This window comes from Gallinula chloropus, assembly GCF_964237585.1.
Source record: "Gallinula chloropus genome assembly, chromosome: 7".
Classification (NCBI taxonomy): Eukaryota; Metazoa; Chordata; class Aves; order Gruiformes; family Rallidae; genus Gallinula; species Gallinula chloropus.
In genome coordinates this window covers 25,888,369-25,899,650 of record NC_140092.1, presented here as the reverse complement: position 1 = coordinate 25,899,650, position 11,282 = coordinate 25,888,369, and the positions used below count along the sequence as shown (strand labels likewise).

Sequence of the window (11,282 nt, the reverse complement as noted above, 5' to 3'; positions counted from 1 at the left end):
ATAATCACAGGCCTCTCAACTTACTTCCACCATTGCAATGTAGAACACTGTCAAATCAGTGCTCTTATACCCTTCCCAACAGTGCAAGTCACTAACTTCAGTTCTGGTAAGGACTGCTGGGATGCTGCTCAACAGGCTGATGTCAATCATTCCTTATCCAAGGTTCCCATACAGCAGAAGATGGAGATTTCCTTTCAGAACAGTTCTGACTGTTTACACTATACCACTCAGTTACTCAGAACCTGATATCCTGCCTCCCACCTCAGCCCCAGCTGCTTTAAGCAGTTGGCAGTTCACAGCAATAGCATCCAAGTCCAAACACACCCCAAACCCCGTGGCACGGGTCTCATCTCCCAGGTACACCCAAAAACCAAGGTGGGAGGAGAAAGCATCCTTCACACCATGGGAAGCAGACTGTCCAGAAAGCAACCCTCAGCTCTCCAAGGCTTTGTTTGCTCACTGAAGAACAGAAGAACACTGACAATCTAAAATGGGCACAGCCCTTTTGTTGTGACTCTAATCTCAAGTACAGCAACCCTAATAGAGGATGCCACATAAGGCCAGGAGAAATCACCCACAAACACACAAAAATACCCAGACCCACTCCTCAGTGTACTTTAAGTATACTTTTTATTTACAGAGTGGAGATGCCTAACCATTTATAAGGTCAGACACCTGATAATTCAGCTTTTTTTTTTGTAAAAGTATGTAAATATATACAGGAAACTCTAGGAAGTAAACATTATTATCTGTGGTACAGTAAACATTTGCTACTATCCTTACGCTATCAGGCACCTCTTAAGGCTTAAATGCTGGTTTCAATATACCCTCTATAAAATAGCTCTAAACTGTATTAAAAAGGGGGGGGAATATCTGTGCCATAAACAAGCTTTTAAAAGAAGCCAGTAAAATGTCTTTGCAATAAAGTTTGCCTTGATAAAAATACTGCTTCATCCCTCCCACACCCTCACCCCTTAAGAAACAAATACCCCAAAACAGCAGGAAGTACTATAAGATTTTTTTTCCTTCTTTGCCTTTTTGGGTTTTTTTTAATTAAAATATTTTTATTTCAGTATTTTATCACATATTAAGGAAGCTGCCCAAAAATTGCAGCTTTATTAAATATTATTTACCAGTATACAAAAAAAATCATCTCCTGTGTGTGTCCATGGGGCTGGAGGCATCAGTGGTATCATATGAGCTATCCCTGTTCCTTGTAACCACAGAACTTCTTTGGAACAATGGAGAGAATTTATAGAGAAGACACTTGACAGCAACTGAAGAAAGGGGCTGGGTAACTGTTGGCAGAGAGAGAACATGGGAGAGCCTCTAGACTTCCTTGTCTTGAAAGCACTTCTGCCATAGGGATTTATTTGCCTCTCTGTTGTTCTTCTTGTTGGAGATGATTCAGGACATAAAGGACAACTTGATAGCAGAAGATGTACTGATCCTGCAAGGGAAAGGAAACCATAAGAATGGGAAAAACACTGGCAGCACCTAAGCAATTCCCACTTGCCTGCACTTCACAGGGGGCACAGTGCCTGATTTCAATACTATCTCTACAACTGAACTTAAAAAACCCACCCCAAACCCCCCAAACTGGAACAAAAACCATCCCCCACCATGGAGAAATGGAGAACCTCAACTTAAAAACTCACAGGAGCTCCCCTGCCCCAAAGATGTACCTTGTATATGGGACATTTCTCCTCCCCTCACACCAAAACCTCCTCGCGCATGGCAAGTGCATCAGTAGAAGATCAAAGTGAACTTCAAGGTCTGGCATCGATGCCAACTCCAACAGAATTCTGATACAGTGCAACTAATCTTACTCTCAATCAGAGAGGTTTGGGGGCTCATTCACATTTTGGGGTGGGAGGAGGGGGTGCTAAGCTTTAAGTTTTAGGGGTTTTGGTGGTGGTTTGGGGGCTTTTTTGTGGTTGATGTTGTTTTGCCCGGTTTTAAACTATGATCTGACAACACTCAAAGAAAAAGTGCAGGCTTCAACCAGACCTTGTGATGCCCATCTCTAAGGTCAAGTTAATTTGCTCTAGATCTAGGTTGTTCTTAAAACAAAGGAGATCAAGACACCTCCCATAGCATCAGACTCAGCAGCTATAGTCAGGCCTTCTCTTCAGTTTATAATGTACTTTTTAGCCAAAAAAAGCTCAGCTGATTTTCCCTATAACACAAGCTTTCAAAGAAGAAAACTCCCAAGATTTTTTTCTTTAAAGTCCAGATCAAAACAGTCCAGTGTATTAGATAAATAGCATGTATTTGTTACTTTAAAATATAGAGTCATAGAATGTGTTGGGTTGGAAGGGACCTTTTGAGGTCTAGTCCAATCTCCGTGCAGTGAACAGGGGCATCTTCACTAGAGCAGGCTGCTCAGAGCCTCATCAAGCCTGACCTTGAATGTCTCCAGGGATGGGGCCTCCACCACCTCTCTGGGCACCCTGGGCCTGTGATCCACCATTCTGAGGGAAGAACTTTTTCCTAATACCCAACCTAAATCTCCCCTTTTCTAGTTTCAATCCACCCCCCCTCATCCTATCGCTCCATGCCCTTGGGAACAGTTCTTCCCCAGCTTTCCTACAGGCACCTTTCAGAGACTGGAAGGCATCTCCATCTCAGGTGAAACTGTTGCCTGCAGACCCCTTGTACTGCTACTCACTGGCAACGCACCTCGTCTACATCTCACAACAAAAATGTTGCATGAGAAGGCACACAGATCATCACTGCTGCATCACAGTCAGTTTCTCTGCACACCAGTGCCTTTCCCATGGGTACACCTGGAGTGGCCAAACTCACCTCTGTCTGAACCATCCCATGTCTCTGCAGACGCATCGTGCGCACCAGGTCTGAGATGTCAAACTACCAAAACAAACAGCAAGTTAAAACATTCCAAAACAAGTGAGACACAAAGGTGCATAGAGGAAACATCCCCAGCATCAAACCAAGGAACTCAGTACCTTCAGCCTTTAGCAGTGAGACAAATAACGGCTCACTATAGCCTACACAAGTCTGGTAGATAACCAGCTTGTGCTGCCTCTGGGTGATACAGATGGGCCCCCCCCCTACATCAGACACTCTCCTCTTGTTTTCACAAGGTCTTTTGCTTACTCTTACTGGGAACTGGTGCAGAAAGTAGAGCCCCTTGGCTCAAGCTTACAGAATGTTTTTTATTTCCCCAGGTCTATAAGGTTCTAGACATTTATTCTGTGGGTGCTTAGAAACCCTGCTGAGCTAAGCATGACATAGCTGATCTTCTCTACAAATCCTCAGGAAGATTTCAGGGCACTGGAGGACACACACGTAAGGAAGCTAGCACCCTCTTGTGGATCACCCTAGAAAGCACAGCCCTGGTTGTGCTGCAGAAGTTCATCCACATCCCCCCTCATCTCCAGCTGAGATGTTTGTGCATGGAGTTTTTGATTCAGTTGTTTAGATAGATACTCTGGTTGGCTTCTAGCTGCCCTCCAACAGTTCTCTGACCAACCATGTCCTAACGCCGTTTAACATGACAGCTTCACTGAATTACATCCAGCCAGGCTAAGGCAAGCATTTGAACTGTTCCATCAATCCCCAGAGTCATCACGGCAACACTGTGCTGTTCCCAAGTCTGCTATGGCAGGAGACATCACTGCAATGCACCCAGAACACCTCACATGGCACCTAACACCGTTGGACTGCTGAGGTGTCAACAAAGAGGACACTTAACAAGACTCCCAAAAACCAGCAGAGTTTAGAGCAGGTACTTTTGCTTTCCACCCTGATTTATGTTAGTTGAAGACACAGACAGCATGCTCTCAGAAGCAATGTGTATTCTTTAAACAACTGAATAGATCTGGTGGCACACCAGATGGCTAAAAGCCCATCTCAGCCCATCCCCTGGGTACTTACATCAAGGTCTCTGCTGATTAACCCCAGAACAACATCTATACAGATGAGGGTCCCCGAGCGCCCTATGCCTGCGCTGCAGTGAGTTACGATGGGTCCCGATTTGTGGATGTGCCTCATGTAGGAGATAAAAGTCAGCAGGTCATCTGGTTGAGAAGGGGTGTCGTGGTCAGGCCAGGCAATGAAGTTCAGATGGGAAATGTGCCGCACTTCACCTGTCTGAGGTGTAAGAACAACACCCACCAAACATTCAGTCGGTAAAAACGTAACACGTGGGAAGAAAGAAAGGGAGAAAGGTGAGTTCCCAAAGGAAACTGTCTTGGAAGAGAGGGATCTGCCCAATGATGTTCTGTAATTCAATAAAACAAGGGAACCAGTGAGCTGAACTGGGAATAATGGAGCTCAGCTAGCAAACGACTCAGTGGTGTAAGGTCCACTGCGCAGACCGAGCTGATCACACAGAAGAATGAATCAGCTGGACCGAATTATTAGGGAATTTATAACCTTACATATGTTTCTGCAGCCAAAGACACCCAGGGAGCCCAAATTTCGTCTCATTAGCATAATGAAATTATCTCCTGGTCCAGTTGCCTTCTCCTATAAAGGTCACAGAGCTGCACACAAGCTGCAGTGAGGAAAAGCTGCTCAGTAATGATCACCAGGCCAAGAGAAGCCATGGGCTATCCCTCAGGGTAGACATTGTGACTGAAAGCAGGCAAGCCAGATGTAGGAATAAAAGCACCAACAGTCAGGAAAACCCCCTTGCAGGATGCAGAATTAGATCCACTTACCTGAATGTCTTCTAGCTCCAGCACTCGAATGATAAAGCCCTTCAGCTGCTGGAGCCTCACCAGAGCAAGCCGCAGCCTATCGTTTATCATGGTGGTTTTATTGAGGACGTCTGGCCAGTAACGCTGGCATTTTATCTTTTCTCCTTCAACCTCCTGAGTCATCATGGCAATCACAGTACAGTTTTGCTCCCAAACCATCTGCCAGAAATCTGCTACAGTAGTAGGGAGAGGTCCTTGGCATGCAATGTAAACGAACTCCTCCTGCCCCACGGGCATGCGTATGAAGCTGGCGTTGATGTATCCACCTTCAATCCCAAGAGGTACTCTGGTGGTATCATCTGCAAGCCCCACACAACAGAAACACCTCCGTGTTAGGTGTGCACACAGTTAGACATTCACACAATAGATGCACTCTCCACAGAGGCTTCCAGATCTTAGTTTTAAAAATTATCACTAAAATAATAGCTGCTTTGGGTACTCTCTTTGAATACAGAAAGAGATGGCTAGGGGAGAAACCTAGATCAGCGGACAGGCGGGATGCGCTGTTCGAACTGCAGTACCTCTGAGGCTGACTATTTCTCACTGAAAACCAACCTTTGCCAGTTCTCACCTCCACTCATCTCCCACCCAACAAACAGAATTTTGTTGGGGGACATTTACTGACAATAGCAGACATGTCTCTCTTTCCAATCTGACATGGGTAAACCTGAAGAAAATCTTGCCTGGCTCCACGTATACATCTTGTTTAAGACACAGGATCTGCTGAAACTGAAGAATCTGTTAACATCCATCCCTATATGCAGTAACCTATCATTCACTGACCTTAAACTGCTTTATAAATGCTTGGTTATGTAGAAAACGAGTGGCAGATGTGTTTGTTTTTCCCTACTCAGCAGCAGAACTGGAGTTGAGACTCATCCCACTCCTCACCCAATCCATCTGAGCACAAGGATGGTAACAAAACACCACCAGTGAACCTGATTACCCAGGACTTACAAGGAAGGATGTTTTTATATCTGTTCTTTTTCCTGTTCTCCTTTGCTTGTCCAATCAAACACTGATCCAAAGGTTTTAATTCCTGAAGGTTCTGTAAGGAAGGGATTACTGATGCATTAGTAAACATGGAGAGCCAAGGAACCAAGTTTTTAAGAGAATCATTCAAAAATACATCCCAGTGCAGACAGGCAAAATAATTCAGTCACAGGAAGGAATCCCAGCTCACACAGCTAAGAAAATAGAACAAGAAAAAGCCCCTGCTGCTAGCCAATTCTCCCAAAACTGAGGTGGCTTCAGGCGCAGGGAAGGGAAGGCTGTTCTCAGGTTCTGCAGCTAGATTTTTGCAGCCTTTTGTTTCTGCCCTGTACTCACCTGGCAATTCACCAGATGTAAGAATAATGTAAAGCCAGTTCGAATTTAATTGCTGGTTCAAGCTAACCTTATCTGCCTTCAGGGAAAGGGAGAGAGCAACTGGGTAAAAGGAGTTGTCTCATCTCTTTAGAGCTGCAAATTAGGGAGCTGTGGTATTTAAGGCAGTGATGAACCAGCCATTATATTTCTAAGTGTTTTATACTAAAAAAAAAAACAACCCAAACAAACCGAAAAGGACTTTTAAAGGACAAATAGTTACTTACTTCGATCTCTTTGGAAGGGATTCCCTGTTCCAGCAATCCCCTCAACATCCTGATCACCGACTTCAGTTTGGCTCCCGAGTACTTGCCTCCAGGGAGCACATTCACAGTAGGCAGTGCAGAAATGTCCTCATTTCTCACTAAAGGGAAATCTAGGAGAAGGACAAGACTGACTGATATAAAAGCAAACCAACCAAACAGACAAATAGCTAAACCTAGGGAAATGTAGCTGTAGTGCAGGGCTGGGTCTCCTCGTTGCTGTTTGCCACTGGACTACCTGTTTTCTCTGGAATGCCTACAGACACCAGGGAGAGGACACAGATGTCCTCGCAGTATGGACAGGCAAAATAACTAACAAAACTGCTACGACACAAAAGCAGCTTTGATGAATGCAGAACAAAAGGAATTATTTCTTGACCTTCCAATAAATACACTGAAACAATTTCAGATACATTTTAAAGTGACCCAAGTGACAGGAGATGGGACGAGGGGGAATGGCCTCAAGCTGTGCCAGGGCTGGGTCAGCTCAGATGGGAGGGAAAAGTTCTTCCCTGGCAGAGTTGTGGGGCTGTGGCACAGGCTGCCCAGGGAGGGGGCTGAGTCCCCCACCCCTGGGTGTGTTTAACAGATGGGGAGATGAGGTACTGAGAGATCTGGGTCAGCACAGGACAGGGACGGTTGGACTCCATGGGCTTAAAGGGCTTTTCCAACCTTGTGATTCTGTAAATCTAAATTCTTCTCACAACAACCTGCAAAACTGATGAATGCACCAGGGATGAACCCTCCACCTAAACATCACATCTTGTGACTTCACTTTTAGCACTTATACCCAACAGGTCTTTCAAGTGGCAACAGTAAGATTATGAAATACATCTTTTTTTCCTCCAGTAAAGCTGACTTTCTAACAGGCCTTCATTGTTTCCCTGAAGCACTATAAAACTAATAAACCAAAAGTCTTCTCTAGCATTGCAATTAAAATCTACTGACTTAAGCCTGTAGGTTAACATGGATTATCCTGTTTATCTTAATAGATGTGGAAAAAGGCTGCTGTGTATGAATTTCAGGAGCTGACATTCCTCACACAACCTATCTTGGAAAATAAAGACTAGATTCGGTCAAGATCCAACCCTACTACAACTACAAGCCCAACACTTGTTCCTATTAATCCTTACACATTTTAAAACTCACTTCTAAGGTTTTGCCTATCTAATAGGAGCCCCAGTTTCCCAGTGATGAGCTGTTAAAAGTTCTTGCCTTTATTTACATATTCCTGGCTGATTGAGTCAATCGGCAGCTCATCACTTCCCCAAGTGATTTCATCTTCATCTGCTTGGCTCACAGGAGGCTGTGGAGGCGATCTAGAAGAGGACAAGGTAGGGAAGTAAGAAAGAACACCTAAAAATAACCAACACGATTGCAATCTAACAAAAAACAGCCAGAAAGTCATTTATAGCTACAAGTATTTCTGGACTGGATCCTGGTATGGATCTCAACACCCCCACTGTTCTTTGCTTTTTTAAACAATCCCCAGTGGGGCTTTGGAAAAGGTAACAGTGGAAAAAGAGCCAGGAAGACAAGAATTTATTAAAAACAATCACTGCAATTACTTTTCAAAGGTTAAGCAGTCCAGTAACATCCAACAGCAGATTTGTGCCATTCACATAACTCACTCCCCATAGAATATCTGTTTTCAATTGCAAGTTCTCTAGATTTGGTGAAGATGGTGATAAACATATTAGGTATTTTAGATGATAATGCCACTGCTTGTGCCAAGTCTCAACCCAAAACTTCCCAGACAATTGAAACGTTTAAAAAAAGTAGATACACTTTATTGAAGCTTCATTATTAAATTCATTATAAAATTATATATTAAAAGGGTAGATAATGGCAGGACAAGGGGGATGGAGTGAAGCTGAAGGAGGGAAGGGTTAGATGAGATCTTAGGGGGAAGTTCTTTGCAGAGAGAGTGGTGAGGGGCTAGAAGGGGCTGCCCAGAGAGGGGGTGGGTGCCCCATCCCTGGGGGTGTTCAAGGCCAGGTTGGCTGGGGCCCTGGGCAACCTTGTGTAGGTCCAGGCCTGGAGGTTGTTGTCCCTGCCTGTGGCAGGGGGTTGGAGCTCTGTGCTCCTTGGGGTCCCTTCCAAACCACACCAGTCTGGGATTCTGTGATTATTTCATGCAGAGAAGGGACCTTGGGAATTTCCAGGATTCAAGGGGACTCAAAGGGACAGCTAGTCACTTGGCCAGGCATTTCCTCATTTTTCTATGTAAAAAATAATTAAAGAGAGGCCCAAGCACCCAAATGGGGATAGAGGGAGCAGTGGAACTGTCTGGTTTTGTCTCCCAGCTCTAAAACCAGATAAAGTAACATTAATGAAGGCTGTAAAGCATCAAACTGCAGATAGCACTGTTGGAATGTTTTCTTCTCCAGCAAATACCAAATACCAGTATAACGGGTTAAGTTACCTGGAGCTACCTGAGCACAGCCCAGTTACTCCTTATAACCTCCTATCAAAGGAATAAACAGAGCTATGGCAGAGTAAACCCAGTATTGAGGCAAATCATAACCTTTTAAACAACAAGAATAGACAGAGAGCAATTCATCTAGACGCTGCAGAGATGTTTGACCGGGTTCATTATGATTTGGGGTGGCTTGTTTCAGTCTGGTGGTTTTTGGGAGGTTTGGTTGGGTTAGTTTGGGGTGGTTTTTTTTGTGATTTTTTTCCCCCTCTTTTTTCCCTCCCTTTCCTCATTCTAACATATCCCTTTTCAGTTTCAGACTTCACAGGTTTACTTTCAAGCAACACCAGGAAAAGAAATCCTACCTTTCTGGCATAGCTTTTACTTCACAATGGTCTTCACAACCATTTACTTGTGTTGGCTAGTGGAAGAAATAGTTCAAAACACATTAGAGGACACAGTTACAGCACTTGCCCACTGTAGATTTTAAAAGAATTAACAGCTTCTCAGACTATTTCTGAAGGGTACTAAGTTCAAAGCAGCATGCAATGGAAGACTTCCCTCTTTTTGACATCTCATTAACCCAAAATAGCAGAAGATGAGAATGCTGAGCACTTGGAAAAAGGTTCTACTGTAACAAGGCCAAAAAGCTGTTTTGAAATTATCCCTGACTCACAGCACCAGCAGAGGCATCTAAATTTTCTCCAGTTGACTTTTTTTTTCTATTTCTAATATTTAAAAACCCTTTATGAGGCAATTTTCATAGTGACAACTTCTGCCTCCTGCCAAGCCACCACTCCTACACAGGAGAAAACTTGGCTTTACCTCTAGATGACAGGTACCTCTCTCTCTGCATGTCTTCCTCAACAGATAATTAAGACTCAGCAGAGAAATAATTTTGATCCTCCTTTCAAGAAAACCCTACAAAACCATTTATAAGGCCAGCTTTCAAGTTTCCACTGCCATACGTGAGAATTTCACTGGTGGATCTCCTGACACAGAGTTAGGTTCCTCATTTGACTCTCAGTTCTACTAACTGGACAGAAAGCAGCAACAGCCAGGGATAAACAGAGTTCTACTGATGTGAAATGTAAGACAAAACCTGGGCATCTAGTGACCAGTGAAATAAAAGAGATCATTTCAATATGAAACAATGTAAAGTAACTCTATCCTTTGTTCTCTCACGTAGTTAATTTACCATGGAACAGTCCTACACTATTTCAAAAAGAAACGTTCCTACACCAGCTACAGATACTTCTGACAAAGATATTCCCATTTAAAAGACCTATACATTTATTTCCACAAGTTCTATGCCAATAAGAACAATAATACATTGAAAAAGAGTCAAACAACAACAAGCAAGCAGACAAACATCTGCCAGCTTCTTGCCATCCCACCTCTGAAAAATCTTCTGGTAAAGATGAGCCATCACAGTCTGTGTCTTCAGATTTATCTTCTGTCAGCTTTCCATTCATCTCTGATGGAACAGGAAAATCAGGAGATATGGGATCAACACACCGAAAGGAGCCCAGGAGCCACCTCGCAGGTGCGACTCCTGTCACCCCTGTGTGGCACTATGCAGGGAATACAGGTGTCAGAACAACATAGAAATATCTTTACCTCCCTCTGCTTCTCCTGTGTTAGAAAAGAGGACTTAGTGTACAAGACAATCAGGCTGTAGGCTTCGTTCTTCAACGAACAGCACTCATTACATGTCAGCTGTTTGCACAGCTAAGAGAGTATCTGTGCTGCTTGGTGTCAGTGAGTTACTGGGTTCTCATGTCAGCAGTGTTTCTGCAACTCAGTTACATTTGCACCAGCAGAAGCTCTAAACCAGGATTCTACACGCTCCTTGTATTAACCAGACCTAATTAAGATGTGCCAGATAAAATCTGACTTGGATCTGTCTGCTGTAGTTACAGAATCGCACATCACAGAATCACAAGGTTGGAAAAGACCTTTAAGACCATGGAGTCCAAGCGTCCTTGTCCTGTGCTAAACCATATCCCTGAGCACCTCATCTCCCCATCTGTTAAACACACCCAGGGGTGGGGACTCAGCCCCTTCCCTGGGCAGCCTGTGCCACAGCCCCACAACTCTTTCAGGGAAGAACTTTTCCCTCCCATCTGAGCTGACCCTGCCCTGGCACAGCTTGAGGCCATTCCCCCTCGTCCCATCTCCTGTCCCTGGCTGAAGAGACCATCGCCCACCTCTCTGCACCCTCCTGGCAGGGCAGTGTAGGCCAACCTATAAGATAAAGTCAACCCAACGTCCTGTCTTATGGATTCAATTGATCTTCGGCTGCAAAGGCCAGATCCTAATTACAAGAAATGGGGAGTAGTGGAGCTCCAATGGCATCCCTCAGCTGAGGTCCTGACACAGCCAGAACATCAGTGTTCCCTGATTTCTCATGTCATGACCAATGACAATAACCCAATGAAGTTGAACAGCAGCAAAAGAGGTGGGATAATTTTAGCTTTGGAAGGTGTATTTTGAGTTTGAGAAGGG

At 44.3% G+C, this 11,282-nt stretch overlaps 1 protein-coding gene across 1 annotated transcript in view; it reads right to left on the bottom strand.

Annotated features, from left to right (window-relative positions):
* Nucleotides 1–1,369: 1,369 nt before the first annotated feature.
* PTPN13 (protein tyrosine phosphatase non-receptor type 13) overlaps nt 1,370–11,282 on the bottom strand; it is a gene marked incomplete at both ends in the record, with an annotated part of 107,545 nt that continues 97,632 nt past the window's right edge. Inside the window, 9 exons of the mRNA XM_084266598.1 lie at nt 1,370–1,450; nt 2,809–2,871; nt 3,901–4,116; nt 4,689–5,026; nt 5,685–5,775; nt 6,320–6,468; nt 7,571–7,674; nt 9,140–9,195; nt 10,172–10,251. Of these exons, the coding sequence (XP_084122724.1) occupies nt 1,370–1,450; nt 2,809–2,871; nt 3,901–4,116; nt 4,689–5,026; nt 5,685–5,775; nt 6,320–6,468; nt 7,571–7,674; nt 9,140–9,195; nt 10,172–10,251 (1,178 nt within the window). The remainder of the gene's footprint in view (nt 1,451–2,808; nt 2,872–3,900; nt 4,117–4,688; nt 5,027–5,684; nt 5,776–6,319; nt 6,469–7,570; nt 7,675–9,139; nt 9,196–10,171; nt 10,252–11,282) is intronic.